This window comes from Aythya fuligula, chromosome 15 (genome assembly GCF_009819795.1).
Source record: "Aythya fuligula isolate bAytFul2 chromosome 15, bAytFul2.pri, whole genome shotgun sequence".
Classification (NCBI taxonomy): domain Eukaryota; kingdom Metazoa; phylum Chordata; class Aves; order Anseriformes; family Anatidae; genus Aythya; species Aythya fuligula.
Window position 1 is genome coordinate 8964767 of NC_045573.1, and position 25689 is coordinate 8990455.

The window sequence follows — 25689 nt, forward strand, 5'->3', positions numbered from 1 at the left end:
AGCTGCTCCCTTACTGAAAATCACTTAAAGAAGTATTTATGCACAAGGTGGGGAATGGCTCGGATGCCTTAAAGCCCCATGTTGCTGTCAGCCAAGTTGATGCCCTTCCCCTTCCAACCAGCCTGGTGCTCCTCGACCTCACCGATTGTAGGTAGACAGAAGTCCTCTCACCGTGTCTCTTGTACCCCATTTCAGCAAGGTTTTAGAAGCACTTAGTGACATTTTCCACTCACATTTGGGCTTTGATGTACTTCCTCACCATGGCTCACTTCTGAACTTTAGGGTCATTTCGGAAGGTTTCAGTTCTCCTGGGTGCAGTGCCCGAAGGCTCTGGGCAGGATTTTCTGCCTTCCAACACGTTTTAAGTAATAAACCCATCAGAAGGGCTTAGATGGCTTGAAAAGCTTCACCCGAAAAGCAAGAAAGTAGAAGTTTTATTTTTCTTAAGCTCCCGTAAATGATAAAAAAGAAATGTCAGTTTTATCTTTGGTGGTAAAATGTCCCTGCAAGTGCAGATGTGATTTGTGGTTTCGGGTGGGATGGAGGCAGAGCACCGGAGGGCCTGAGCCACCACTACAAAACTCAGCCTGTCTACATGATCTAGGGTCACCATCGGTGTCTGCTGGGCCGGTGGAGCACGGCTTGCTCTGGAGAAAGCCGTTGTGGGGCTGCTCGAGGGAGCTCCTGTGGGTTGGTGTGTGGGGGGAGAGCAGCCTCCATGGCTGGGCACCATCAGAGGAGCCTGCAAAAAACAGGTCAGGGGTTTGCCAGACTGCTCAAATACTGTATTGTGCTGCTGCTGTAATTAATGTCTTTATGGTGATGCTTACAGGAAAAAATACAACACAGTGTAAGGTGTAAGGAGCTGTGCCCCAGGAAGCTCTAATTGGATTTTCATCATCATCTCAGTGGTTTTGCATATCAGACTGGGCACTCTGGGGTGCCTCTTGTGAGCTATCCCTTCAACCTGACCTGAAAGGCCCTAATATGAGCTGGAGAGCACTAATCATTGGAGGGATGGCTTTAAGGAGAGCTGTTTCAGAAGCACAGATCTTGTGCATGAACCACGGCCTCTCCACAGGAGCAAATGGGAAATGTATGTCAGGTGTGGCACAGAAATTTTTACCTTTTTTAATAGCTCTGTGCTGTAAATGAGTGATCAGTCTGCTGGTAAGACACACGGACTGGGAACCACAGGAGTGATTCAGGGAAAGGCATTGTTGTCCTTTTCTCTCACAAGTGACTGCTAACAGAAATACCGCTCTGTCCAGAACAGCAGCTATAGCAACAGTAGGATTTCGCTGGGTAGAGGTCAGAGAGTATGCGCTGTTTTTCACTGCTGATTTTAACATGCCATCCCCACAACTGGCTATTATTTGTGGTGTTGGAAGCCCATTCCTATGATTATATTTCATCTGGCGCTACATCAGGGCTGAATAATTAAAGCTGTCAGCCAAAAAAAATGGAATATCTGTATACCTTTGAGAACAATTTCAAAATAATTTGCTGTCCCAGTTATCTCAAGAAAATCGTTAACAAAAGAAGCTATCCACAGGACAGAGGAAAGCATGCTTTGAGGGCATCGGTGTGTCTTTTCCACTGCATATTGCACAGAAAATTGTCACCAGTGACAGTAATATGAGAATCCCTGGTAACTGCTGGACAATATTTCCACAGGTGTGCTGGGAGTGAAAACCAAACACCCGTTAGCTGGGTACGAGAGTGCAAAGCCAGTGCCTGGACCCAACCGTCTCTGCTCAATGTCTGGATGTAGGAGGCAAAAGGTACGTGACATGTTCCTGTCTTCATGGCCTGAGCCGTGTCCTGGCCTGCCGTGCTGCTTGCTGTACTTTGCCAAATATTTTGGCTCAAAGAGTGGCCTGTGTCTCAGCAGGGTGCGGGTGGCTGGAGGAAAGACAGGCTGTGCTGGCCCTCGGGTGCTTTACTAGCAGAGCAGGGTGCTGTGGGTGCAGCTCTCTGTGGCTTGGGAGCGGTGCTGGGGCTCGCCAGCTGCCTTTGCACCCTCAGTAAAGTTGCCTGAGATTAAAGTTTGAGCTACAACTTCTCCAGACATGGAATCAGGAGGGAAAAACCAAAGCAGCATCCCTTTTCCTGGTGCTCTTTCTGTGCATGTTACAGGAGGTTCATTTATGCTCTGAACGCCTGTGCTGACACTAACGTAACTCAGGTACTCCGAGGATACAACCTCTGGACTCCTAGGTCAGCACGATACACAGTTTGTGGGACGATTTTGGGGATGTGAGCATGGGAGCTGGTGTTCTGCAGGCACCAGTTGTTCAAAATATTTATTGCTGACTTGCTAAATACAGAAAAATGTATTGGTGATGCCTTTCGTGTAACAGTCTGGGGCTGGGAGGGGTCTTGCGGGGCTTTGCTTTGCCATATCCTCTGATACAAATGTTTTGTGAATTCCTTTTTTTCTCTGCATCTGTCTTTTTAGGTTCTCTGCACTGGAAAGGAGACGCTCGTGTTGTATGCTGGTGTATGTATCCAATAACTCAACCTCTAGCTCATGCTGAATTTAAGGATAAACCTTTCTCTTCCCCGGGTTGCTTGCAGCAAGCTGCACAAATCCTGATGGCCTTAAACACACCGACCTGAGCCTCGGTGGAGCTGCTCATAGGTTGAGTTATGCACATTTGTACTGAGACGTTTAGCTGGTCAAAGACATCAGCAACCTAGATAATATCTGTGTGCAATTATGGGTCCTAATTGGGCATGTAGCTCAGCAGGAAAGCTGCCATTGGCATGCACAGGTGCCCGGTGGATATTAGTCATCCATGTAGCTGCAGAGCCCTGCGTTTCAAGCACCTGTTTGCTAAAACTCAGCTCTCACCTGGCTGTCAGTGCAGCTCCTGGGCTCGAGAAGGCTGAGACAACTCCCTCTCCATGGAAATAGCTGATGGAAGGAGTCAAATGATTTTGTTGGAGCCGAAGCTGCATTAGGTTGCCCTTGTGCTGGAAACTTGGCTTTATCTGTGCGGAGTTTAGGAAGTGGTTGCATGCTCTGAGGTTGGGCTGGCTTTCTTTGCAAGCCTGTTTGTATTTGTGCAGCACATGGAGCAGGTTAGAGTTTGCTTTTTTGTGAGGTTCCAGGGTCTGCTTTTAATAAGATTGCCTGCAAGCATTTGGATTTGCTCTTGCATATGGTAATGAACTTCTCATGTGCCTTTTAGGGGTCCCATTCCTCCAAGGCAGGCGCACAGCAAGCTGCTTTGCTCCCTGTACCGGCCCAGGGCTTTATTCCACACTGCCCACACTATATACATGGCTATATGTACCTTATGGGGACAAAAGAAGGTAGCCATATGGAGCAAACCTCCTGGCAGGGAGGTTCAGGCATGGAAGAGAGGCTATGGCTCTTGGGGTCCTTATGTCCCATAGACGTGGCAGCAGAGCAGCCCACAGCCATTTGCCCACGGCTCCCGACTTCAATCTGTGTACATTTAGTTCACGACTTCTGCTCTCTTCTTCTCTCCCATCCTTCTGTATGACTGTGCTTAAACCCTTAGAGCAGAGTCCATCTCCTTCCATGCAGGTGTGGAGCACAGCGCATGCTCAGGCTCAGGGCACTGAGGTTGTGCCCTGCCTGGTGCACTGCAGCAGTCGTTGGTTGACTCCGTACCAATCCTCAGTGTACACGTGGCAGAAGCAGTCACTGCCCATGTAATGGCAACACTGCTCCTACGTTCACCCCTTTCTTTCTCTAGGGACTTTTCCCCATCCTGGAGATCAGTCCAACCTGCTAACTGGTACACTGCTGGGAAATGCTAACTAAACCTTTCGCTCTCCAAAAAAGACATCATTTACTGCTCTCTTTCTGCTTTAATGCCTTGTTCGGTACAACTAATCTTGCTCCCTCCTGGCACTGAGCTGGCGGTGGGTTTTGCATACAGCTGGAGTTATCAAGGTGTATTTGTATTGTGTTGCTGCATCCCTGCCAGGGAGTCTGCTCGGACAGCAGCTGCACAGGGGGTTGGGATGGGAGATTCATCCTCCTGCGGTGGGAGTTCCTCACAATGGCAGAAAATCAAGGCAATAAATCAAGGGCATAAATATTAGCACCAAAGCATAAACCTGTAGGGCACACAGAAAAGCCACATACTGTTAAATCTCCCATTATTTATTGCTTTATCAGGTGGGTATTACTGCACTGTAAAGGATATATACGTTCCCCATCACAGGGAGGTAGGAACCATCCAGCAGCAGCAAATCAGGCCATAAGCTGCTGAGATATTGCTGCCCACCGGAATCTAGGAAGGATGCCTGTAGGTGGGAATTTGTGCTCCTGGTTATTTTTTTTTTCTTGTTAATTACCTAGAATTAAACAAAAGCTCTAAGGCATTACAGCTAGTGTTGTTTAAGGTCAGCTTTTTGGTCATAAATAGGAGTATTTGGGAAAATAAAGAACACCTGTGAAACTCGCTGGGAGTCGTTCAGTGTTACAGAGCTGTGTGCAGTGAGGGTTGCGTGTCCAGCTGTGTTTATAGCTGGGCCCTGACAGGTGACTGATCTCAGTTCGGTGGTTTAGGGGAGGAACAAGACAGTTCTGTGGGTTAAGCTGGTCCTGAAAGAAAAGGAGGGGGAAAAAAGAAAAAGTCAACAATTCCCATTTGGCATCAAAAAACTTTAATTTTTGTCATATGGTGATTAAAACTTTTTTTTCTTTGTCTTTTATCCTTCCTTGAAACAGAAATTAAACAACATTCCAAACGGTTTGCTTTGAAACCCAGCAGCAAGGCCAAAAGCCTCCATCTTGCCTGTTTTATCTGAAGGGAATAGCAAAAGGAAAATGTTCCCATCGTGTTCCCAAGGCTAATGAGCAAAGAGGTGCTGGAGCCAAACAACGATAATTGCAGGTACAGCAGAAGCACACAAACATTACCCCAGATTCAAGGGCTGCTTGGCAAACCCTTTGTCCAGCTGCCCCTTTGTCCATCTGTCCAGCTGTCCATCTAGCCTTGCTTTGCCCACCATCTGTCTCTGTTGAGCCAAGCAAGACTAAACGCAACTGTGAGCACCGTTGCTCCTTGCCGTGGGGAAAGCAGATGCATTTGCTTCGTGGTAATAGCTTACAGGAAGAAAGCGTTATGTATTATTTCCCCCCACCAAAGTACAGCCCGGAGAAGCCACAGCTCTTTGTGGTTTCACGTAATGCATGTGAAAGTCAGGTGTGGTTGCTAAAGAGTGTGCAGTTAAGTAGTGCTTGAGGAAACTGAGCCATGGAAGTTGTTGGGGTTTTGGGGGCTTGATTTTTTTCAAACAACAAACCTTTAAATGTTGGTTAACTCCTTACAAAGTGGCTCCAAGCCAAGTCCTGCTCCTCTGGACACGAAGCTTCAGGATTCACCAAGGAATGGAAATTGTTGGTATTTCTTTGGAGTCTCTTTCATGCCTTTTATTCAAAAGTGAAAGAATTAAAATACATTGGACTCCTTTTTGTGCCTCTCCCTCCAGACAAAAATATTTTTGTAATAAGAAAAACATTAGATATATGGATATGGTGCTGTTTTTCTACAGACACATCAGCCTACAGAGGCTCTGCAGTGGTCAGGGGTGACTGGCAGGGTTAGGTGTGGCAGCAGAAGTTCTCTCCTGAGGTTTGATTTTGGGGACAAAAATAACCACAACCAGCAACGCATGAAAACAAACCAAACCAAACCAAACCAAAAAAACTTCCTGCTCTGTGCAGCCCCCAAAAGGCTTTTTATTGGCCTTAGGGACACTGCTGACCTCAGGGGGCTGTTTGGCTGCTTTCAGGACCATGCAGGGCTTGGAAAAGCCAGATTTATGCTGGGTACAGGAGTCCTGGTGTGTGCGTGGAAGAGGCTGAGCCCTGGGACAGAGCAGGGCTTCAAGGAGACATCTCTTTGGGAACTCTTGTATTCTCCCACCCCAGCAGGAACCAACCCTGTGGCTACTGGAAAAGAAAAAAAAAAAAGTAAAGGATGTCATTTCTCTTTGGGAACTTGCTTTTGGCTCTGCCCATAAATGGAAAGGTTCTGAACCAAAACTCTTCCCACAGGGAACCAGTGAGTTCAGGGTGTTTGTTTATGGCCTCGTCACTAATAAAACCACATCGGCTTTTAAAAATAGCTCCTGTGCCTTATGAAAACAGGCAGGGAGTGATGCAGAAGGCGGGGAATGAGCCTGGAAGAGGAGCCCATTTTTAATCTGACACGAAATAGATTATTTCTCTGTGTGCCGTGAAGTTTCGGGAGGCTCCTGGACCTCTGCTTCACGTCGTGCAAAGCCCAGGAGATGCAGCACTGCTGACCTGTGGAAGTGGGGTCAGCCCGGCCTGCTCAGATGCTGAGGGTTACAAATCGCTGATTTCTCCTTGGCTCCACAGCCACACTTCCTCAATGGGACCAGAGCTGCTTGCTGCTGCCCTCCATCACCACCACTGTGAGACACAGCTCGCTGCATCCCAGCCCTGAGCACGTAGTGCTCACTGACAGGAGCTGTGGGTGGTGTTCAAGCAGAAATGAGCTGCCCCTTTCTTCTTTCAGTACAGGACCAAAGCCTCTTTAGAGCCCGTGCCCAGCACAAACATCTCTGTTCTCAGTGACCCCTCCAGAGGAGGCGCGGCCGAGCAGGAGCCTGCAGCAGAGCAGTGGGTTTCCCTCCCCTGTCGTGCCGTGCCTGGGAGCCACCAGTGTTCTGTAAGCATTTTGGGGACTGAAACTTCAAAGAGGGTCTGGGATAGCACAACTGCAATCTCCTGAGGATCTGATCAGTTGACTATAAGAATTCCGTAGCAAAGTAGTCCTTTATTTCTTATTCGGTGTTTTTATGCCAGAGTCTCCCGTCGGACCCAACACACCATGCAAATGTCAAGGGATGGCAGGGGAGCCTCCTGTCCGTACAAAATGCCCACGAAAGGAGCTGTGGGAGGGCAGCTGCTGGCTGCACTGTGCTAACAACAGCCACTGTGGGGAAAAGAAACACAAAATACGCCAGGTGCTTGGGCTACCTAATTGGATCTTCAGTATTTGTGTAACAGGCTGCAGCCAGCAGAGGCAGCAGGGCTGTTGCAGCTCTTGGAGCAAATGAGAAAGGATGAACTGCTCTGCAATCACCAAATCAGGGAATAATCTAGGTTGGAAGAAACCTCCAAGATCATCTGGTCCAACCTCTGCAAGCTGCAGGTCAGCCACTGACCGGTGGCAAGGAGAGCTGTGGGCTTGACACCCCCAAGTCCTTAAATTAAGGGCCTTGAGGAAGTTCCTGTGCTGTTAGCGGAGCAATGGGGCTCCAATGCAAGACCAGGAGGAGGGACCGACAAACCCGGTGAAACGGCCGTGTGTAAACCCACACATCACCTTTCAGTGGCCTCGTAAGTAAAGTCAGTTTGGTGATGTCTCCTTTATACCCAGCTAAATGAGTGCTGGTGCCTGCGGGGACAGCGGGGAAGATGCAGTGCTGTAGTACACATTGTGCATGAGGGAACTGCTACACGAGCTTGCACTTGCAAGATGTTTGTTAAATTGCACAGTTGTCGGCATATAAACACAGCACTGAGCATCGCTGGAAATCAGTGAGCAGCTGGAGGCTCCAGACAGTGACCTGCAACTGGTTGGGACTGCAAAACCTTTCACCTGTGTCCCCTCACCTAAATCTTCAAGTTCAGATCCAAATTAGAGGGAGCTGCCTATAAAGAAACAAGCCCGACACCTATTTAAGCGACAGATGAGGCGTGTTTCAGTGCTCAGTGCCTGGGCCTTAAAGCGTCAGCCCCACACAAGAAGACCTGGTAACCACATGGGGTGGCACCAGGAAGGCTCTGCACGTGCACGAACGTCTGAGCTCGGGGCTTCAGTTCAGCCACACTCACAGTTCTCCAGGGCGGGCCATTAATATTAGATGAAAGCTCAGATAATGAAAATGGCTTTTATAGTAAAGAGCATTTTGTTACCTCTGAAGAAACAGGGAGATGCAACATGGTACGCTTCATTTTTACTGGCACTTGGTCTTCCTTCAGGCAGTCATTTTATGAAAGGCAAGATATGAATCAAAAAACCTGCCTTTACTCAGCAGAGTACTCTCTCAATTAGAAAACAGAGATTTCCCCCCACTCTGATTAGGGGAAAAGATCAGGGAATGGGCCAAGAGCAGCTGGTCACACATGGGAGAGTCGTGAGATTACATCTTTCCATGGAGTAGCTGATGCTCTGTAGAGTCATTTCTGCTGAGACAACCATCAAGCCTTAATGCTGAAGCCTTCCCTTCCCTTCCCTTCCCTTCCCTTCCCTTCCCTTCCCTTCCCTTCCCTTCCCTTCCCTTCCCTTCCCTTCCCTTCCCTTCCCTTCCCTTCCCTTCCCTTCCCTTCCCTTCCCTTCCCTTCCCTTCCCTTCCCTTCCCTTCCCTTCCCTTCCCTAATTTTTAAAACCCAAAGTTTTAGAGGATTTGTATCAATCAGCCAAAAAAAGTTTTTAAACATGTGGGTGTGAAGGACTAGTTCTGGAGGTGAGCCAGGGGCAGGGGGTGCTGCAGGGCCAAGCTGTGGTGCACCAGTCAGGGCTTGGGCAGGAGTCAGGGTGCGGTGTGACACACTGTAACTGCTGGTAGGGGAATGTACAGGGCTGCCTGTGGGGAAAAAAAACACCTGCAAAGAGGGCTGCTGCTCGTAAATATTAAAATCAGTCAGAAATGCAACAAAAGGGCCAGCAGAGCATAGAGTGATGCACTTTTTTTTTTTTTTTTTTTTTAATAATTGTGGTTTTCCGTGGAATAGCTGCTGGACAGTGCTCAGGTTTCTGCAGAGCCACCCAGCAAATGTGCTGTTCTTATTGGCAGGGGATACAAACTGCACTGCAATGTAATATATATGGAAAAGGGACAGCTTCATTTTCTCTTTTCACAACAGTTTTGGGGCTTATTTCACTATATTTTAAATAAACATTATTTTTGTTGTTGATTCAGCTCAAAACACCAAAAGTCCTAAATTAGAGTGCACAAAGGAAGAAGAGGGCGGGCTGCAGCTGAGCTGAAACATCAGGCAAACAGACAGCAAGCAGCCTGTGATGTGAGAGCTGCAGTTGCTGTTTGTCACAGCTTCTACCTAGACTGGAGCAGAGAAAAAAAGATATTCTCAAGTCCTACAAGTGTTCTCTATGTGACCTGCTTGTGTTCTGAGGTTAGTTACTTGCACAGCCCACATCAGACTTGCAGTGCTGTGTTTCACAGCTGTGCACTGGGATGCTCAGGTACCAAAATGGAAGAGCTGCAGAATAAATCGCTGCCTCACTCTTTCTCAGCCCGTCCTGTTGTAACTGAGCAGCCCCGTGCTGTGCTGGTGCACAGGGAAGGGCTGTGGGGACTGCAAGGCTCCTGGCAGTGAGGCCGGCTCCTGGCTGAGCTCTGCAGCTGCTCCCATTTTCAGGGTAAACACAGTGCTACGTGTGTCCAACAGACCATCACTTCTCATTTTCCATGCCTAGGGGTCAGATGCACTGACATGGAGCAGAGCGAGGCAGGCAGCGCTCCAAACATTGGTGTTTTAAGGGGTTCTCCTTAAAAAAACACCCTCTGGGAGCTCAGGAGCACATGTCCTGCTGCCCTGTCCTGGTGCAGGCAGCCTCACAGTTTGCCTGTAGCTGGCAGGAGGATGGTGGGGTCGGGGATTCTGGGCTGAGTTGCGGCAGTGCCACCGTCACATTCCTCCAGCCCTGCGTGACGCACATCGTGCACGAGTCGCCGTGCGCCAGCCGGAGAGTGGCACTAAAAATAAAGCTGTGGCGTTGCTGCTGTGCTAGGCTCCTGCTGGGATGTCTTGGTTTGTCTTATAACATCTTCAAGGCCAGTTGAAAGCAAGGAAAAAAGAAAAAAAAGGAGAGGGAAAAAAAAAAAAAAAGAGCCTTTTTGCTTTTGAGGCTGAATCAAGAGGCAGCTGGTAGAAATCAGTGTTGTTTCATTCACTGGCTGCACGGCACTAAGTTCCTTTTGGTACTGATGCGCACACACTCTATGGCATGCTTAATTAAATAGAGAGTATTACGTTTGTGTTACTATTTCCTGACTTCTCGTATAGAAACCAGTGTAATTTATGCTAATTAATTGATTGAGCAAATTAATTCGGCACTTCTCCACGTAAGGGGGAAGGACCGTGATGCAGCTCAGACTCAGAGAGCAGCCGAGTGCTGGCACCCCGAGAGGGACGGGAGGGGGCAGTGCCTAAGGATGTGTGGGCTCTGCAGAGAAAAGGACTAAATCAGAACAAAAAGCTTCAAAAGGGGAATTTTTGGGGAAAAAAACACAAAACATTAAAAAAAAAAAAAAAAGCATTCTTTTAAACAGGCTGTCTTATGGAAGGGCATTTCAGAGCATGATTTTTTTTGTGACATTGTACTGCAGGAGATTGAAGATGCCTTGGCTGGCAGCAAACCCCTACACGTGCATGGAGGTTGCAGCAGAAAAGCCAGGGCCAGGCACAGTTGCATTGCGCTGCTGTGATGGGACAGGTCCTGGTGTCTTCCTGCTTCTTCCCCTCTTTTTTACTTTTCCTGAAGGCAAAGAGTTATTTCTTCTTCTGAGGGCTAGGGATGGAGTTGTTGTCTGCTGATGAAAGCAAGCCATCAGTGAGCAGTAATGGGAAACCAGGGATGGCATGGCAGGCAGGGGCTTGCTTTCAATGCACAAAAAAAGCCCTTTTAAATTTAAATGTAGCAAGGAATTAAAAGCACATATAGGCGGATTTTATTAGAAAGTGAAATATTTGATCTTGGCTATTAATCTGTTATAAGAATACTTTCATTTCCTGGCCATATGTACCCAGTGATAGACTTTCATAAATGAGATCACATTAAAATGTACTTTATGTTTCTAGTGAAATCTCTTTTATTATTATGCACGTTCTATTTAGGAAAAAAATTACAGCAGCAGACGAAGAGGAGTAAATTACTTTAACTCATTTATACATGAATGAAATACTGCTCCTGCCTGAAGGCTCTGCATGGTGCAATACCCAAATGCCTGGGGAAGGGGCTGCTCCATCACGGCCGTGCTACCAGCTGGAGGAGGACTCAGTGGCAGTGGCAATAAAAGCAGCCCTGCAAGTGGCTCATATAGTGCTGGGCAGCAAAGCAGCAAATTCCCAACATCCAGACCCCCAGGGACTGAAGCCAACCTAGGTATTCTCCTTGTGGTAAGTATTACTGAAGGTACAAGTGGTGGCTGGGAGGTGCAGAGCTGCTTCTTGGTGTGGGTGGGAGAGGCATGTAACCCAAGAGACAGTGAGGACCCCTCCCAGCTGTGCTTTCCCAGTCAACCCAGGTAACGCTGCTGCAGGGCAGGTGCTTTGTGTTAAACCCCTGTAACTATGCGCCACAGACCAGGCACTAAGTTGAAAAAATAATTAAAAAAAAGTAACACATTTCTGGATCATGTTAATTACTACTAAATAAGCCTAATAAATAAGCCTGAGACTGTGAGCATGACACTGGGAACCTGGCATGCGACCACTTTGATTGAGGGCTGCCCGGAACAACCCTGGGCTGCCAGGTGAAGGCATAAACCATGCCCAAGGGCTGATTTGGCACCACAGCGACCAAGCTCAGCCTTCATAAAGCAATTAACAATTTCTTGTGTGTCTTTTTTTTTTTAAATATAGTAGAAACTCATGAATCTCCCACTTTTTAATCATTTATAGACTGCAAAGAAATGCAGCAGCTTGTGTTTGTGAAGCCTCAGATCACTGGATCACTGCTCTTTTTTTTTTTTAGAAAACAGGCTACATTTTCTTTAGTAATGGATGAAGAAAAGTCAAAAATCCTGGCACTGGAATGAAAGCCCTATTGTCAAGGCAATCGCTGTTGCACGTGGTTTACTGTGCTTTCCTATCGGCAAACTGCTCTGCAGTGCATTCTGAGTCATTATTGTGAATTAAGCATGCTCTACTCTATATAAATATTGATTATGATCAAGAAAGATTAGGCATGGCAGATGCAAAAAATGTGATGACACTATCTCAGTGAGACAGAGACGTATTCTTTCGTGCCACATGTCTCTGTTAGCATGACATTGTGACAGCCCTTTCCTTGATGCTTTCTGGGATTTTTGTGTGTACCCTCAAAGAGCGTTCAGATCCTAGCTGAAGTCCACAAAGACAGCAAAACACTTGAACACCTGGTAGCTTTTTTTTTTTTTTTTTAATTCAGGCCAATGACACATTTGGAGATGATTAAAACAAAGGTTGAGCTTTTATTTTTTTAATATGCCAAGAACATTAGCAGCTGGATGAGGAATGAGCCAGAAAAAAAAAAAAAAAAAAAAAAAGCAGCATACTTAGCCCATCTATAAATAAAACCAGGCTTCAGTGCTGAGAGCAGTCTTCTTTTTTTCTTTTCTTTTTCCCCTCTGCAGAAAAATCTTTTCTTTGTACCAGGACTAAAATATTAGCACTGTGTTCCCTCCTCTGTTTAAACAGACCTCTTTCATTGCATCTAAGTGCCAAAAAAGTGGAATTCCTGAACCAGCAGGTGAAAAGAAAACACAAGATCAAAAGCAGCTCTGGCTGCCAAGAGAACCTGCAGCACTGCTTGGGGGTGCATGAAGAAGTCACGCAGACTCCTGATGGTGTCAGAGACTTTTGGAAGGTCATCAAGGATTTATTTATTTTTTTTTTTTTCAGGCATCCCACATCAAAAAGCAGCCCTAGGAGACAAACTTGCAACACATCATGAGGACCATGCTAAAGAGACCCATCACCCTTATAAGAAAATCTAACTGGTTTTCCTCAGCACATCTATGGAAAGCAGCTCTTAAAAAATCTGTGATCAGAGTGGAGCCTGTGGGTAAGAAAATAAATTTAAGTGTTCATCTGGGTGAACGTTAGGCAATGGCTAGTTTGGGTCTTAAGCCAGTTTAGGAGAACTAGGCAAGAAATGGTCTTTCTGAGCTCATCCTCTCAGTAGAGGCAAAGGGCATTTATTTTGCTGTCCTTAAAAGCAGGGAGCTCTAACATTAGGTCGTGTTCCTGCACCCAGCTGCCTATTCCTATGTCCATTGCCAGATCCTTCATCTTTTGGCATGATGAACACTTTGGGGATGCATGGAACAAACTGCTCCAATGTGCCTTGTAGGTGGTGACCTTTAGAAAACAGACCTAAGGCAGGCTCCTTGTTAATCCTTTCTGCCCCTCTGCCTATAGGAGTCATTTGAGATTGAAAACAAGGAGAACTTGGTTTAAAAAGATTGCACGTCTCGACCCCATGGTGTCAGTGGTGCTGGGAGCTCTGTGGTGCCCAGCCCCTGCCTCCTGACGGTGACATTAGTCCCGTGGCTTGTGCAAGCCATCAGCTTGACCAACAAAAATTGATTTACAAAAGGCACCTGTGAAAGTTTCCTCCATAATTACTATGGCTGGGAAATGAGGCCCAAGAAATGACTTATTGAGAAGCATAACAGTATCAGCATTGGGATCACAGCTCAGTAGTGCTTTGTTCCATTTTTACTCCTAAAGAACATCAAATAGCAAAGTTATTTTAAATAAAGACTTCCATTAGTGGGTTTAAAAATAACACAGTGTGCACATCCATTCCTAAAGACAGCTTTTTTTTTTTTTTATTTTAAAATTCTGCATCTGAAAACACAGTATGACAGAAAGCATTTATGTACAACTGCAGTGTTTTTGGTATAATACAGTATTTAATACATCCATTTCATTTTCTGCAAAAAAAAAAAAAAAAATTGCTTTATTGGACAAAAAAACAAACTCCCATTGACAAAGAATACAGCTAAGGCACATTGTTTTCTGCTAAATGAAAGACAAAAGGGTGCAAAAAGGGGTAGTGCAATAATTGCTGAAAATCACATTCTACTACAAGAAAAGCATTCTGACTTTGAACTTTGATTACCGGTCAATTTAAGACATTTCAATATCTCATAAAATACTCCGTTAAATAAATAGCAAAATATCTACATCTTTCAGTGTGTTCCATTTGAATTTCCAATTTTTTTTTTAAACTTTGCTGTATATACATGTGTTTTTTTTTTCTTATTCAATAGCTTACAAAATATTTCTGTACAGTTTTATGCATATTATGATCTATAACAAAATAGTTATTTCTTAAAACTATATTACCACCAGTCTTTGAAAATGACAGAATAGGAATAACTTATTATGGATTATGTTAGGCAATACAAAAATCCAATCAACCAAAACCAAAACCAAAATAACAAAGTCAGAAAAATCATTTCATTAACTCGAATTAATACTTTTTGTTTCACAAATCTTCTTTGCTATGTAAACCCTTCTCAGTTGCCTTTTGGTTGTATATGCATCAGAACACTGGAACAGGGTAGGATTTGGGATTCCTAAAGCACTGCAGCCTGCCGGGAATATTGGTGCTACTGAAACATGAGAGTTCTCCATGGAGAAAAAGCATTAAAGAAACCAACACATCCAAGCCTTAGCAGAAGGCCTTGGTTTCTGCTGACTTTGACAACCTTTGGACATGGCTCCAAAGGCCAGATGTTTGGAAGTGAATTTATGACTGGTGATACAGCCAGACTCCTCTGCCTTCTATGTGTACTGTTAGATTCCCAACTATCACTCAAAATCTGGCCCCAAGTGGTGATGTTCTTCAGATTTTAAGACCAAACCATTAAAGAGAATACAGCTTCTCCCAGTTACCAGTATGACTCTGAAAGGCATGCTACTATCTCATGTCAAAATGAGTGAAATTACTCCAGAAATTGTCTCGTGCATCTGAGAGCAATCTGTCCTGTTACAGTCTGAAGATAAATAAAAAGCTATTAAGTTTGCACTTTGTAGGTAATTAAATCCACCTTCCTTATCTACAATAAGTTGCAAAAGACAGAGCTCATAATTTCCTAAGGTTTATATGAATGTCTGAGCCTTCCTTTTGCCCAAAGGGAAGGTCATTTTCTTCCCTTAAAGATTGCGTTTGTAAGCAATTTCTATTGTATTTGTGAAGTGTAAGCTGACAGCAACACAACTGAGCTGTAATAGAAATCTCAAGGTGCCTTTTATTCCTTCCACAGCAAACAGAAAGAGTGAGCAAGACACAGACAACACCTAACTTTCTAACACGGTTTAAGGCCACATTTAGGAAGGATGAAAGTAAGGCTTCTGTAAGGGGCAACACACTGGATGCCACAATGGGAACAGACACTTCAAAGCCAGCAGGCTTTACCTAACGAAAATCTGGAACACCATCCCAATTTTGGCCAGTAGGTCTGTGCCTTCTTTTGGATATAAGCTAGAAAATAAAATTCAATGCCACGGACATCCTCCTCCAGAATATTCCCAGCAAACTGAAGGTGCTCCCCTAGCAATAGATTACTATTGTTTCAGTCGAGGGTGTTAATTACAACAGAACCAAAGACAAGCAAAGTCATTACAATATACAAATGCAGCGCAATGAACCGCGCCTAGAATTGTCACTCTGTTATCAGAGGCACCTGTACAGTATCTTGCTGTTTATTTGGCAAGGTTACATGTAATACTTCTAGGTTTTAACAAAGTAGAAAGAGAATTTGCATAGATTGTACATTCAGTTCAAGGAGATTTCTGGTACCTTTTTTTGTTGTTATCAGGTAAACGTGTTTGCAGACACAGTGAGGTAGCAGCTGTGATAGCACCCATGAGCAAAAGAAGGTAACCAAGGCAGAAGCAAAGAGAGGAGAGTGATCTATACACTGTCGTTAGTATTAAGGAGCAAAATCAACATGGTACCTGCAGTCTCACATCATGAGGGTTAATTGCTGCCAAGAACACACTCAACTGCAAAAAGCCTAATGCTGCTGTTGTCCTGGGTGACATGGGCTGCAAGACCTCATTGCCTCAATTTTAAATGCTCTCAGCCTGATTCTCCTTTTCCTTACATTGGTGGTGGTGGTGAAGGCTTTCAAAGGCCAGTTACCAATCTGAACACTTGCCCTTGAATAGCCTAGAGGAAGAAAGGCATTTCCCTACAAAATCCTTCCCACACTTGCTGCGGATCTATGTGCCACATATTCTATGATTCTGTGATACTGTCTACAGCATCCTGGCTGCTCTTAACCCTCTTTCACATTTGTTTGGCTCCTCTGTGCCTGCTGCAGCAGTGCCTGCCCTCTGCGGGGACCTCTGCAGGCCGGTCCCCCTGTTCTCAGCAGCCCCCCTGGGCCCCCAGCACGGGCAGTGTTCTGTCCCTCCAACACCTGCTTGTACCCTGCCCATGGACGGCAGCCCTGGAGCTGTCAGAGCTGGCAGAAGCTGGAGGGTTTGGTCTGGGAGGACTCTGTTATGTTTTCAGTTGTCATTGACAGGCCATGTTTAAGTTTAAGGCGATGTGCTACAAATCCCTAAGACTAACTTGGAGGCCATGAATAGTTGAAAAGAAAGCACATATAGATCATTACCTTCTCACTACCAGACTGAAGCTAAGGACAACAGGAAATGCTGCTAACCACTTTCTACCAGGTCAGTCTTGCTCTGCTGCTGAACTAACCAGACCTACTGTTACACATATTGAATATCTGTGCCTGAAGAGTCAGGAAGAGAGAACCGCTGTCAGTTTTACAGCCACCTTCATGTATGTTAGTACTGAGCTGGCTGAAGGCTGCTCTGAAAAGCAAACTTTTCCAATTTACAGCTTGGGGTTTTGAAGAAGCCTAAGGGATTTGGCTCACATGAATACAAAACTTCCTGCCCAATGGAAAGCAAAGAAGTCAGCCAAGGTATAATTTGGCCAACTCCCGAAGCCTTGGGATCTGGGAAAGCAACAAGGAGGGTGTGATAGCCAGCAGCAAGCTGGCAGTTCTCTGACAGCTGTGATGAGAACTACAGAAATCAACAGAAGTTGGTCCTCATTGTCTGGCCACAATTAAAATCTGGATTTGGTTTTATTTTTATCTGGGAAGTCAAAACTAAGATCTCATGGTATCAGCATTTCTCAGTCTTGCTGTGCAGAAGAGTTGCCCAGTTTGTTCAAAGTATTGTTGCAGCATGGTTTTATGAAACTTTTGCAAAGTTTTAGCATCTTCTTTATCTTTACCCTGCCCAGAGAAGCTGTGGATGCCCCATTCCTGGAAGTGTTCAAGGCCAGGTTGGATGGGGTTTTGAACAAGCTGATCTAGCAGAAGGTGTTCCTGCCCATGGCAGGGGGGCTGGAATTAGATGATCTTTCAAGTCCCTTCCAACCCAAGCCATTCTGTGGTTCTGTGTCTCTCCCTTCAGTCAGGTTTAGAAAATTCCAGTTCTGATTCACTGACTTCACTGTGCTGGTCACTGTAATAGTAGCTAAGAGAGACTGAGGCATCATTAGTATTGCAGTTAGCTCTGCAGATGAACAGAAGGTGAATACACATTAGTTGGTCCTTCCGAAGGTGCTGCAGGATCATTGTTAATTTGCTGTTAAACAACTGTACATGCATTGTGCATTAAAGCTGATACCTAGGAAGCTAAAGTCAATTTGTAGCACACAAATGCACATTCCTGCATCTCTAGGCTTAGTGATAATGAAGGCTTAGCAACAGAGACACAGATGGACTTCCTTGTGTAATACTTGCCATCATGGAGGGATTCTTAAAATTCTCTGCTTGCTGAGAGCACAAAAAATGAAGGCATAATTTTAATTCTAGAAATTTGAATATCAGAAAATGAAAATATAAATATGACTACTCAGTGTCCAAATGTCATCAAAGGGTTGGACACACTTAAAAATAAACTGTCATTTGAGCTATTTCTATTAGCCTCAAGGCTTAACATTACCATATAAACAGGTCTGCATATCACTAAGACTGACTTTGGATGTAATTTATTAAATCATATATGTAGATGTTCTACATCTTGCCACGTTTCCTTTCTGTGTAATACTGATTGATCACAGAAGTGTTACATGGCTATCGCACAGAATGGGCACAGAATTTAAATGAGCAAAGCATTATACACAGAGGACAAATGCGTGCATATGGAAGTACACCCCTTTGCCACAGAAAGGGATTCTGATCAAAGCTGGCTTTCAGTTGGAGTCCTATTCAGCAAGGACTAGCCAGTGTGATTGGAAAATAACACTAGCACATTCAAATGAAGATGCATAACTTGCTTGTTTTGTACGAACTGTGGTCCCTGCTCTGAATTCTCCTTTTCACCAAATGTAAGATCTGTGAAGTTATTCTCTTCTAACAATATATAATATTCATCACAGGCTCCAAGTGCCTGCCATTTCAGAACCAGAAAAGCCACTTAGCAGAGCGTCGTTCTTAGCAGCACTGCCACAGCCACAGCTTGGAGCAAGCTCTGATTCCTGATGGAAAGCCTGGCTTTCCGTGGGTTTTACTGCACAATTACAGCACTTTGCAACTCAGACACAGTGTCCCTATAGGACATATGTGTCTGTGGCTGCACACTAACAGCTATAGCAGAATTTGTCATTTACGGCCAAAACCTGACACTCAGCTCAGAAGATGTTCCAAACATGGCAGCTCATCCTCTAATGATTTCAAACACATGTAGTAGTTATTCACAGGATACTGTCACCCCTTTTATTTATGTTGGACTTGACTCTGAAGTCCTCACTTAGAATCAGCGCTCCATAGAAATTTTGCCTGAGAAAGGGCTGTAGGACCAGCCTCTGCAGTTCTACAGCTCGTGCTGCGAGTACCAGCTTGCTACAAAACTTCTTTGTGTAGATGCTTTTTGTCTTTCAGAAAACAAAGTAATATTAAAAAAAATATACATTTTAAACCTAACATATAGTGTAAATAGATGCATCAGCAACCATTTGATTTCTTTTCCTTTTCTGAACTAAAACAAAATAATTTGTGCCTTACATTTTAAGTCGCGTAAGTGGCAGATTTTCTTCTAGCCACAAAAGACTGGATTGCTGTCACCTTCTGCTTCATCTAGTTAATAACGAGAATTTACCAACAAAGCACTTAAAACATTTCTGTTAAAGAATAAAAGGGTATCAAATTTGAAAATCAAGTTATCTGCATGTGTTGTGTGGGCGCACCCTTATACATATGCCTATGTGCAAGACAGACTGAAGATTTTGCGACTACCCCAGCAGTCTCATTGAGAACAATCATTGACTAGGATTGTTAAAGAAATTGTATTGTGTGCCCTAAATATGATGTTCTCCATTTGATCCGCAGGGCTTTAACGGTGCACTTGCCATTGCATCAATGTGACTAAAGCCCTGGATTTCATAATGAGGATTGGAACTCCCCAGAAAATCTGCACTTCATGAAGGAATGTTAGATTCACAATCAGCACTGTTAAAAAACAAAACAAACAGAACGACAAAAAAACCCTACTGAGTAAGTAATGACACTGTATTTCTATTACATAAACCTGTTGGCAACCCTGGTTTTAAACACACTGGCCTCCAGAGCCAGTTGAAAAGCAGGAACATTATTTTGACTGAAATATTTCAACCAGCTCTCTACAAGCTTTCCTAAAACTACAGCTCTCAAGACTGTCGAGATCAAGAAGGAAAAAAGAAAGGGAAGTGTGAAGGGAGGAAGGCCTTTTCTTAATAAAGGCAGCTTCAGTTAGTAAGATAACATAATCTTCAAGCTGCAAAAGCAGCACCTACTAATTAGTCATTGACTAAAACATAAATAATAAATACCTAAATTGTTCCTTCTATGCATCCATTTTCATGCCAGATAAACATTTCAATGCTCTGCCTTAATGCCAGCACAGCTGACACTGCAATTTCAAGTCCAAAGCAAACTGCAAGTAGCTTTAAACCAATACTACGGAGAGGGATAGAACAAGCCGCTGGGATCTCTGTGTCACGGTCATCTTGCAAGTGTTGTTTAAAAGGGAATTCAACCTTTCTGTGTGATGCGATTATGGAATGATTTAAGCATCTATTTCCCTCCTGATGTGGAAGCTTAACTCTCATCAGCAGGAATGAAAGTTAGACATGCCCACAGAAGGGTAAACAGATACCTGGTTTTATTAAATCAAAAGGATTTTTTTTCCTAGTGAACCCAATAGCTTCTAATAGCCTTTCTGGGTCAAGAGATTACCACAGCAACAGAAACAAAGTGCATGTTTTATGCAAATGCAAAACGCATCAGTTGGAGATGAATTTGCACATAAAACCTACGTTTAAAAAAGTTTTTGGAATGTAAATACATTTTTTTCCTACTGTAGAAAATGCAGCTTAAAATGATGCAACACAAGCCTATTTCAAACAGTGTGTAGCCTGCTAGAAACTCTGAAAACAGACAAGAGTAGAGTTTGTTGAGAGAATAAAGCAAAAGCACTGAGAAACATGGTGTTGCTCTTTCATGTCCAGCTTTGGTCAGGAACCCTGATGTCCTGCACAGCCTTCAAGGTTTCCTGACAAGCCTAAAAATGCCCTTCTTCATGAAGAGCTGGCAGAGCTGAGATCAAGGCAGGAAATTAGTGTTAAAACTTATTAGCCGCTACTCAATTATAGGGAAGAAATGTGTTGCTGCAGATTCAGGTCCCAGTCTTGTTCCCACTGATAAAAATAATTGCCATCTCTAAACTACAAAGGCCAAATGCCACCATTTTACTGGTTCTGAGCAACTCTGCTGCCTGAGAAAAAACAGCTCGGCTCATCAGCAAACGCGTGAGCAAACACAGCCAAACCTACCCAAATTTACACACACACTTGCTGTGCAGGAAGTCTGCAATATGCATAGGTGCTGGTGGGCTTAGAAAGACCCTGTGGATTTCAAAGGGCTGAAATCCAAAATGCTCCTTGGGCTTTTAAAATAATACTGCTACTACCCAGACCCTGAACCTGACCGCATGAGAAATGAAAGACTAACATTGCAAAACACCAGTTCCATTTAGAGTTCAGCATGAAATTAGTCTCAAAAATCTCTGACTGTAATCTGAATGTCTCTGCTTCAGCTTGCATTCCCTAACTAGGATGACAACAGACATTAGCTGAGTCCAGAATTGCTTTGTGTTATATATAACAAAAAATAATGAGGGTGTACCATAATTATTTCATGTTCTGTAAAGTAATGCGGCCATATGGGATATAGCCCGCAGTAACCAACCTCCCCAGGAAGCATAAATAGAAGGGAATTTTGCTGTGATTTATTCATGGTAGCAAAATAATTAAAGCCTATGAAACAGCAGAGGTACAGACAAATTTATTTAAAAAACACAACACTTTCAGCAGCTGCTCCTTCACTGCCCTCTCCATGGCTGCTACTGCTTCAAGGCCCGTGCGGCCGGGGCCGGCGGGAGAGCAGAAGCGAACCAAGCCGTTCCTGACAGAGCTGATGGAGAGAGCAGTGCCAAAGGCCTTGTCGGAATTATTATTATTTTTTTAAGAACTATATTGCGATATGTAACAAAAAAAAGTATAATGTTCCCTTAGTTGAAACCTGGTGTGAGATTGACGTACGAAGCAAGGTTAAATTCCCTTTTAAAACCCTATGCCGCAGGAGGGCGTACCGGCTGCTACCTCAAGCGCCCGTCGGGTTTGACAGGGCCCAGCTCTGATTTGGGGTCCGGGCTCAGGGAGCTCCACGCCGTCTGTGTGCAGGCCTGCATGACGGGGCAGGCGGTGGGGCCGGTGCTGCAGATGTCCACGGCCGACCAGACGCTGCCCACCAGCGAGTCCACCCAGGCCTCCAGCTGGGCGCCCACCAGCGCCGCGTTCCTTTTGGCCTGGTCCACGCGGGCGGCGCTGATAGGGATGTTTAAGACGGGGTTCAAGCCCTGGAAGCTCTGCTCCATGTACGCATTCTTTGGAGGCCCGCTGTGATACTTCAAGGCTTCCTCTGGAAAAAGCAGAAATAAGCCCAAAAATCAGTGTGTTAAAGAAAATCTTTAGGATTTGAGGGTTCAGCACAACAGAAAGGCAGGCCCGGCCCCGTGGGCTTCCCAGCAGGGCACTCGCTACAAGCTCCTGTCCATACCTGGAGCTTGAGCAATGCACAGCTCCCTGTAAGAAACTCATTTTTCACTCAGGAAAAGCTAGTTTTGCTTCTTTCACCGCAGAGGAAGCCTGGGAGCTATGCCCTGCTCAGCTGAAGTTACCTCTGCAGATGCCCATGGATGACCACACTGAAATGAGGGACTGGTTCAAAGAGACCTGGAAGGAGAAGGCTGCCAACCGCAGACAGACCTTCAAGTACTATCAATGATTTGTCTGGAAGAAAGAGCTGAGATCTTGGCCTATTTTTTCTTCTCGACTGATTCCCCTTCCTCTGCTGTAGAAGTCACAACATTTATGAGCTCTATCTGCCTCCAAAACCCGGGTGGTACCACTCCTGGCACTGGAAGGACAACACCGCCTCAGCAGACCAGACGTGGCTGATGAAACCTGTGTAACTCCAGCATCATTCCTGGAAGTGCTCCAATCTCACTGGGAAAGTGCTCTCTAATGACAATCGTATTTCCAGCTCTTGCTCTGAATAATGGATCGAGACCATTTCCTAATGACACGGTTCTTTGTATTGTAGTTGCTTTTCTTACAGTAACTCTTCTACCTCAGCAAAATGCAGCACATTGTCACCCCAAATCTGTAATATTGCAGCAGAACTCACTGACAGACTGTGATAACACCTTCAGAGAACTGGATGCTGTGGGTCTGACCACCCTCGTCTAAGGCACGCTGACTTCTCAAGGTCTTTGAGTAGGTCACGGTGCTACTCATAAAACCAGAATGTGACCCTCTAAAAATATTCACTCAGTGCCTCTAGGGAGTAAATTTTCAACCATTTCTTTCTGTTCTCAGCTGAGCTCTTTACCATCTTTGCTCCCGGCAGCACAGAGGATACGTTTAGCTCTGCCAACACACACGCTGTCTAAAACACAAAAAGGGCCCATTCAGGGCGCTCCAGGCTAGGAAAGCCACTGGGTTCAGATATCGTTTAGAGGCCAGGAATTACATATTCATGTCTACAATTCCTTCCACATGTCCTTGCTGCTTGCACTGCAGCCTGACACTGAGCCCTTTCTTCCACGCAGAGGACAGTATCCCAGGCACTGGCAATAAATCAGTACATTTATTTAGAGGGAAAAGGGACGTTTAATTGGAGCTTTGCTGTTACATTTGCAAAGTTTTTAATGTTAAATACTGCACCAGTCCATTACTTCAAATCCCCAATTAAATTAGTTCGGCAGATTCCCATCACCATTATACACTGCTTAACTGTTCCTGCATTCATCAAACCCACCTTTTATAGTTTTGTTTTAAATGTTTTGTGTTTTTTTTTTTTTTAATTATTTATCCAGAATAACTGCTAGTCAAAAGGAGTTTGTTCCATGTACATGTGTCAGAAGTGTGCTCTGCCAGAGCATTGCAGTTTAAGAAACAGAACAAGTACACATGATTAAATTTCCTCCTTTGGAAGTAATTAAATATGGAAGACTGTTTGTCAACAAATTAATTAAATAGGAACATTATAAGTAAAAATCCCCAAACAAATAAGAGTTGGCATTACTAGCAGGATCATCTGATTGAAATCAGCAATTCAGAGAGCTTGTTGAATTAAAGGTTGTTGTGCATGTGTTTTCTGCCTGGAACAAGAGAGATGTTTTTCCAGACAAATACTGGGATGAAACGGAACTTGCTCGGCTTCAGGACTTCGTGGATTATCAGGACTGAAACCTACAGAAGCTGTAGGACCCAGTGCTGGCGATGCAGCAGATGATCTTTTCTCTGTGGCCCCTGCTACATAAGATCAGGGGGCTGCTCTTGCAAAACTAAGGGTGATAACCTCAGCATCTTCAACACATGTGAATGTCTCCGTGTCTCTGTTGCTGTAACTGTGTCAGACATGCCAGACTTCTCCCCCAGCACACTGCTGCTTTGCGCTGCCCCACCAAGTGACCACTGTGCTCTGCTCCAGAACCAGCCGTGCTGCAAGGACATGCCCGCAGAGCCAATGGCAAAAGTGCATCATGGAAATGAAGGGAAAGGTTTTTGAAAAACAACAAACAAATATTATCAGCAGATAAGAGAAGGAAAGACAGCTGGGGATAGTATTAGAAAGGACAAACCACAGTGCTTTTCAGTGTGTTACGGGCCATCACTGCACACAGAGACCATGTCCTTCCCTGATATGAAACAAATTACAAAACCCTGACTCAATACTGGAAGGGGACTGCCTGTCCCCACAGCAGAGCGAATACCTGAAGTTAGGTGTCTGCACGTCCTACAGAGGAGCTGCTTAACGGCAGTCAGAGCGCAGAGCTATGCATCAACAGGAAATTCTGAGGATTCAGCTCAGAACCCTCTAAGTCTCTGTTGAAGAATTTGCAGGAGAAAGTAATAAATTCTCATCCTTGTTTACTGCCCATGCTTCTCATCCAAGCTATGGGAGATGCGGGCGATTCCTCTTTGTATTAAAGATTAAAAAAAAAAAAAAGAGAGAGAATCATGACTATAACCTGCTGGGCTGGGACAGGGGAGATGCCCTGAAATACTGCACAAAGGGAGGATGGAGCTACTGGGCTTTAAAAAGCACTGAAGCGTCAGTCCTCACTCACGAAAAAAGACTAACAACTGTAAGGCTTACCACTATGAGATGTTTCTTTATGCACTGAAAACTCTACAGTTACAGCAACGAAATCAAAATTAACTGGATTGCAGACATTAAGCCACTTTTTTTTTTTTTTTTGATAACAAAGACATCCATATAGTCCTTTGAGGTAGAGGACATACCAGTGAAAAACATACTCCACAGACTTTAAATTACAGTTTTAAAAAATAAGGTATTTTTGTCCCCCATTTTTGTTTGCACTTCACTCTGGGAGGGCATTTCATTTCTCAACCGACTTTACTTAGTGTAACTTCTTTGGACTGAACACACAGCCTGTAGTCAGCTGCACAGGCTGAGATTTCAGCATTTTTGTGTGGGTTTGTTCTTCATTTTGCAGAAAAAGCAAATGAGTTTAGACAGAGAGTGGGCCAAGGAATGAAAAATGTGATTACCTTAGTACACATTAAGGTGCTAGACCTGTTTTTTTTAAAAGCAACACAGAACATACAGTTTTATTTCTTTACTTGAATCGTGTTGAAACCCTCTGGCAAAGAGGTAATTTTTTTATTGACATTTGGTTTGTTTTCTCTTGCAGCAAACAAGACAGTGCTGCATTTGCTCATTGTGAAGCTAATCGACTCCTTGTCAACTGGATCTGAACTAAATTTCGAAGCAAATCCTTGTCTTCAGGGTTTTTCTTGAAATGACGATTCCAGGGCATGTCTACTGTCTGCAGCCATGTGCCTGCCTGCTGCTATTACTACATTTATCAAGAACATGTCATGTTACAGCTGGTTAATTTAAAGAAATCACAGCAGTTCTGACACAAGTTGCCACCCACTTTATAATCTGTATAGATGCAATTAGAATTGATTGAGCCACTGCAAATAACCAACGGCAAAACAAAGGTTTCCCAGTATATACTTAATTAAGATGATCCATAAATATGGATTAGGTTAAAAGGCTTTTGAGATGCGTGTGCATCACAGGATGTCTGCTAATGCCGTCAAGCCTTTGAAAGAGGAAGCTGTAGCTGGAGGGCACTGGACCAGGAGCTGGGGTTTGGGGCTCCCTGCCCTGTGGTGGGGCAGCAGGGAGCAGAAGCCCCACATCAGGGGCACGTGAACGTGGTAGGAACCAAACATGAAAGGTCTCTCTGAAGGAGGAAGAAAAGGATGCTCTCTGTCCCTGCCCTCTTTACTTGAAGGAAGAAGTTTTTAATTCATT

At 44.6% G+C, this 25689-nt stretch overlaps 1 protein-coding gene across 2 annotated transcripts in view; it reads right to left on the minus strand.

The window, feature by feature from the left end:
* Positions 1–19278: 19278 nt before the first annotated feature.
* Positions 19279–25689, minus strand: part of XYLT1 (xylosyltransferase 1) — a 185059-nt gene continuing 178648 nt past the window's right edge. For both annotated transcript variants that reach the window (XM_032197440.1, XM_032197442.1), the window contains exon 11: positions 19279–21753. In XM_032197440.1, the coding sequence (XP_032053331.1) occupies positions 21431–21753 (323 nt within the window). In that variant the 3' untranslated portion in view covers positions 19279–21430. The remainder of the gene's footprint in view (positions 21754–25689) is intronic.